Below are 6,000 nucleotides of genomic sequence, written 5' to 3'. Positions count from 1 at the left end.
CAATGAAGAACTCTTACATCTGAGATACACTTCTTAGTCTCTGCAGTTCCCAGAAAGAAAGATAACTGAGCAACTGGTCGAGACACTGGAAAAATTGGAAGAATGATGCGTGCACAACAGGGGAAAGGAGCCCATCCCTGACTAGCTCAGCCTGGGATCTATTATACGATGGCTGGTGGTTTCTTAGGAACAAATTCATGAGTTACTTAGTATCATAATGTCTAGCTGAACCTCCACTTTCTAAGCTTCCTTAAGTCAAGAGTCTAAAGGAGGATAAAATATTAGGGGAAATATCAAGGCACAAGTAATGCATGAGCATGATAGGTGTAAATATTGCAGCTCATTAGTATCACAAAATTCGTTCTATCACTACAACCAACATGGTCACATTCTTACAAAAAGTAGTACTTAAGTAACCTTCCTAATCTAATGAGGTAACCAAACACACATATATGAGATGAATCTACATGAACCCCTTCATCCAGGTCATTTCTCCATTAGCCTTTAAAATTGGACTGCTTTTGTGGTTAAGATTATGATTGCAACATCTTTCAAGTTTTATATCAAAATCATCTTTATTTAAAAGCAACATGCCAGATTTAAAAGTATAGAATTATTCTAAGGGTTCACAGCTCAATTTATCTTTTTTTACCTGCTAACTAAACTTTTTTCTTTTGCCAGCACAGTGCTAATTATCTACATTTATATGCTTACTAAACAACTTCTTTTCTTTGCCAGCACAGTGCTATTCTCCACGGTGAAAAATAATCAAATGATATATTAAACGAAACTGAACATTTAATCTGTGGTGTTACTAATCATGGGATTCATCTGTTGTCTATGTTATACTGGCACTCATAAAAGTTGTTATGACAGAGAAAAAGAGCATCCAAGACTGCGCTCATATCAGGTAAAGCTATCAATGTATTGACAACAGTTTGTAAACAGAGAACAAATATATATCCCTTACAGCTACACTAATCTTTAAGGTGCACAGTCAGAAACCCAAGACAAATGTGTCATCAAATTTGAAATTACACTGCAGTCACATTATAGGTGAATATTATGTAAATGTTAACATTAACTGATGTAAGTATGCAGATACAAATGCTTATGTTAACAGACATAAGTGTGAAGATACAGGTGTGCTGGCACTTGATAAGATATTTAGAAACATCCTTACGTATTTCTCTTTGTAGCAAGTCAGGCATCTTTTACCTTAACACGATAAAAATTAGTCACAGCAAACTTACATTCGCCTGAAAAGTAAAACATAAATCATAAATTTTGTGAAGAACTGCAAGTGACAACTGAATACATTTTCTGAAAGTTTATTGCTTTGTCTCGTTCTCTGATAAACATATGCTTTTACATGCATGACTATGTAGCAGCACTTCACTCTAACCTTTCCAAAATTAGTTTTTATTTATGAAGTTGCCATTTTCTTATCAATATTAACTGTTCCTGTATTATCCTTTCTTAATTTTCTGCATTACAGCACATTAAAATGTTAAAATATCTTAAAGATTACATTCACTGGATTGTACAGATCAACAGCCCTTAAAGATCAGGCCTCAACCTAAAAAAATATCAGCATTGTGTACTTCCAATTCTTCTTATAAAATTTTCAAGTTCATTCTCCATATCATACAAACCTTCCTGCTGTACACAGTTCATACAACTTTATGGGAAAGATAAAGAAAATAAGGAAACCATCCTATTTTTTGTAGAGCCTTTCCCTTCCATAATATTCTATAAATATTTCTATTTACAAGAAGTCATCATATTACACAGGTTGTCTCTATCTTTCATAACATTTCTTAAAAGTACAGTGAAATAAGTTAGATAAATGTTCTTTTACGCCACTAAATATCTGATATTTAACAGCATACTGGTTGCACTTATAGTTCCCTCAACCTCTGGAGTAGTGCATCAGAAGTATCTCCACCATTTTCATTTATCTGCTGGTTGAAATTTCGATCTCGAGACTCTAATCCTGTAGGCAGACCAGGTCGGCGAGTACGGGGACGAGATGGCCGGACTGGCTGGTTTTCGACATCAATATCAACAGTTTCAGTCCTGCATTTGAAAGATTAAGAACTGACTTTATCTGATTTAATATTAAAACTTTCCCATTTTCAAGTTCTATCTGTCAATCTATGTACTGTACACAACTCTATCCCCAGCACTTCAATTTGCTTACAAATATCCTAATGCTTGTGCTAAAGAGAACAAAGGTTCCACACTACTAGCAGCATTTTTCAATTTTCAATTTCCACTAAGTGATTTGCAAAATGAGACTAAAATATTCATTCCCACCTTCAACCTTACGAGCATGGCACCACTGCACATGATCATTGAGCACTCCCTTAGTAACACCCTAAAAATACTTTTTGACCCCATATAATTCACTTGCATATGTCTATCAATTACCTGTTCAAAAAATAATTAACAACAGAAACAAAAGTCTAATAATTATAATCACATTATGAAGAATGAGTGCCTTATTACAAGGTATACTAATTGACTTCAGTTCAGCTTGAAAATATTTCTAGCCCAAAATAATTCACTTTCTGCATCAGTCTATATCTTTCATGTCCAAAATGATGAATACCTAGGGAAGCAAATTTCTTTATACTATTTTCACATTACAAAGAATGGGTGCCTCTCATCACAAAGCTAATTTCAGTTCCAAGTGGGAGTGCTAACATGAGAGAAGCTATGGGATTCCCCTTTATCCAATAACACTTCTCTGGCATGGTAATTCATTTAATATTCTAATCTACATTCATAAAATAATTTTCTTTTCTTTTCTTTCATACTATTCGCCATTTCCCACGTTAGTGAGGTAGCGTTAAGAACAGAGGACTGAGCCTTTGAGGGATTATCCTCACCTGGCCCCCTTCTCTGTTCCTTCTTTTGGAAAATTAAAAGACGAGAGGGGAGGATTTCCAGCCCGCCGCTCCCTTCCCTTTTAGTCGCCTTCTACAACTCGCAGGGAATACAAGGGAAGTATTCTTTCTCCCCTATCCCCAGCCAGAGACTGAGTGTGAACGAATGTGGCCCCTGCACTGACAACTTTTTTTTTTGTCGCATGATATTTTTGGTCATGGTCTACTGTCCTCTGCAAGAAATTCAACATTTCCTATGTCACTTCCTAACAAGCAAAACAGGACTAGACAAGATGTCTTCTTCTGCTGTATTTCTAGCTGTAACTGTGATAGTGATATGATTATGGTACTGTAAAATTCATGCAGTCACTTCTGTAGTCACTATTAAGTGTCAAATGATGAGTCTTAATAAGAAGTTAAAAGACATTTCTACAGACTATCATTCTTCTACCAGTTCATCATTAGTATAAAGTATATAGTTATGAGACGTTCACAACCCAGTCTCCTAACCAGAAACATCGAAACAGAATCAAAATATTTCCTATGACAGAAAATGTTCAAATAACACATAAGATATTTTCGAAGCAGCACAAGAATGCTGTCTGTACAGTAGCACAGTATGGATGAGGGAGTAAAGAGCCAATAACCAAAGCAATACACAGATGCCCCTCTACTTACGATCGAGTTATGTTACAAGTTCCATTGTAAGTTGAAAATATTCGAAGTCAAAAATATATCTAAATATATATTTATCCCTGGGGATAGGGGAGAAAGAATACTTCCCACGTATTCCCTGCGTGTCGTATAAGGCGACTAAAAGGGGAGGGAGCGGGGGGCTGGAAATCCTCCCCTCTCGTCTTTTTTTTTTTCCCCAAAAGAAGGAACAGAGAAGGGGGCCAGGTGAGGATATTCCCTCAGAGGCCCAGTCCTCTGTCTTAACGCTACCTTGCTAACGCGGCAAATGGCGAATAGTTTGAAAGAAAGAAAAGAAAGAAATATCTAATACATTCAATAATGTGCATCTAACCTACCGAACATCATAGCTTAGCCTACCCTACCTCAAATGTTCTCAGAACACCTACACAACCCCACAGTTGGACAGAATCATCTCACACAAAGCCTATTTTATAATAAAGTGTTGAATATCGCACCAGCATAAAGTGAAAAAATCGTATGTCAAATCATTTTATGTTGGGGTCATCTGTACTTATATGGATCTTCATAACACAGAAATACTTACAGTTTAATCTCCTTGTTGTTAGTGGGCGACTGGGTGACCAAGCCTGAACGCGAACGACTCCGATTCAATTGGGCTCTTCTCTCGGCTGTTACAAAGGGAGATATTATCAAATCTGGGCCTGGATAACACCGCTATTTTTTGCTTATACAAACTGAGATTTCTTAAAACAATAGAAAGTATTAGTTTCTAATGTAGCTCAAAATAAAGTATTTCTTCCTTATGCCAGGTAATCATAAACTGATGATACTTCAAGATTTAAAACAGTCCTATGATAATAGTAAAGCTACCTAAGCAACTGTCACTACAGCACTATCAAATTGCAACCCTCTACATGTAAATCTTATACAATATCAGACAACAAAGATATCTACAAACTCAGTGAAGAAAAAGGGAGAGACTGTGACATACATCAAATACCCATCTTTTCTTTAAATACTTCAAACTATTTCTGACCCTTCTAAAGCCTCAATCACTTTCACATCAACTTTTAATCAAATTAACCTCTAATATTTGGGAGACTTTAATGATATCTAATTAACACTCCAACATACAGCTAATAAAATGCTTGCCTTGGAAGCTACATTATCTTGACATTATTCACAAGATCCTACCATAAAAAAAAGTCAGCTGGTTTTACAAAAGCAAACTCTTTCATTTCCTAAAGCCTTTTTCTTACTATCAGTGGGGTTGCAATCATAGAATCTACTCTAAACACTACAGCTGTGGCATAATTGACATGTCTTACATAACTGCTCTACCTTCACGTACAAGCTCCCAAATTCTATCCAGTCACCTTATCTTTGTTTTTCCTTATGCCTCATTTCATGCCATTTTGCTTTCTAAATCTTACTAGCATATATCAAAAAGCCTCTCATTGACCATTTCTAAACAAATCAATATCAATAAGAATGACACCCAATTACACACGTAAAAATATGATAATAATTGTTAGTGAATTCAAAAGTATATACACAATCTTATCTTTAAGTTATTGTGACAAAATGTAAGATTAAACAGCACTTCTAATATTATCCATCTAAAGTACAGAGTTGTGCTGTAATGAAAGAAATTGAGTAACTGAGTATCAAGCTTTGAAGCATCAATATAACTGCTTAAGAACATGCTAATATTCTGGTCATAAGTGTGTAAATAAATACATAAAAACACAAATTCTATATATATATATACATATGAACTTACTTAAATTCATATAAGTGTATTCTTCTGATATCAATACTGCTAGGGTAAGAGATACAATTGTGCATAAGATCAAGTTTGGTAAAGTGGTTGAAGTAGATAGGATTGCTATTAAATTTGTCAGGACAAGGGGTGACACTACTGCTGTTCACTGGTCAGTTAGAGTTATCAATGTATGAGAGGTTCAAGGTGAGATGCCTGAGGACTGGTGGATGGCCATGGTGAACATGGTGAACAAAAGCGCATGCTTTAATTACATAAATATAGGTTTGCTGTGTAAACCAGGTAAGTTGTATGGAAAAATGGTGACTTGAGATGGTGGTGGCATGCACTAAGCATCAGACTAGGGAGGATGTTTGTATCAGGCATTTGCTCTTAAGAAAGTGTGACAGAAATAATAGGAAAAAGAAGAGGATTTGAGAGTGGGTTTCACAGAACTGGAGACAGTGTACGACAGTGTAGACTAAGATGCTTTGTGGAAGGCATTACAAACATATGGTGAGTGGGGGAAAGTTACTATGAGCAGTGATGAGATTTTATTGAGGACATGGAATGTGAGCAAGTAGGAAAAAAGGAGGGTGAGTGGTTCCAGTGATCTGCTGCAAGAATATGAGTTCCAATGGATGCAAGTCTTGAGCAATGAACATAAAAGAAACGAAGTGGTTGAATGCT

The 6,000-nt window shown here is 35.9% G+C and overlaps 1 protein-coding gene across 2 annotated transcripts in view; it reads right to left on the bottom strand.

Moving 5' to 3' along the window:
• Nucleotides 1-574: 574 nt before the first annotated feature.
• Nucleotides 575-6,000, bottom strand: part of dia (diaphanous related formin 1) — a 29,769-nt gene continuing 24,343 nt past the window's right edge. Inside the window, exons 9-10 of one of the 2 annotated variants that reach the window (XM_071660421.1) lie at nt 4,132-4,216; nt 575-2,079 (exon numbers count right to left, since the gene is read on the bottom strand). In XM_071660421.1, coding sequence (XP_071516522.1) covers nt 1,902-2,079; nt 4,132-4,216 — 263 coding nt within the window. In that variant the 3' untranslated portion in view covers nt 575-1,901. Of the gene's footprint in view, nt 2,080-4,131; nt 4,217-6,000 lie in introns of those variants that run through there. The other variant, XM_071660422.1, reaches the window with a different exon arrangement.

The sequence above is a fragment of the Panulirus ornatus genome, chromosome 71, assembly GCF_036320965.1.
Source record: "Panulirus ornatus isolate Po-2019 chromosome 71, ASM3632096v1, whole genome shotgun sequence".
Classification (NCBI taxonomy): domain Eukaryota; kingdom Metazoa; phylum Arthropoda; class Malacostraca; order Decapoda; family Palinuridae; genus Panulirus; species Panulirus ornatus.
The sequence above is the reverse complement of the archived record's forward strand: the minus strand, read 5'-3'. Positions and strand labels throughout refer to the sequence as shown.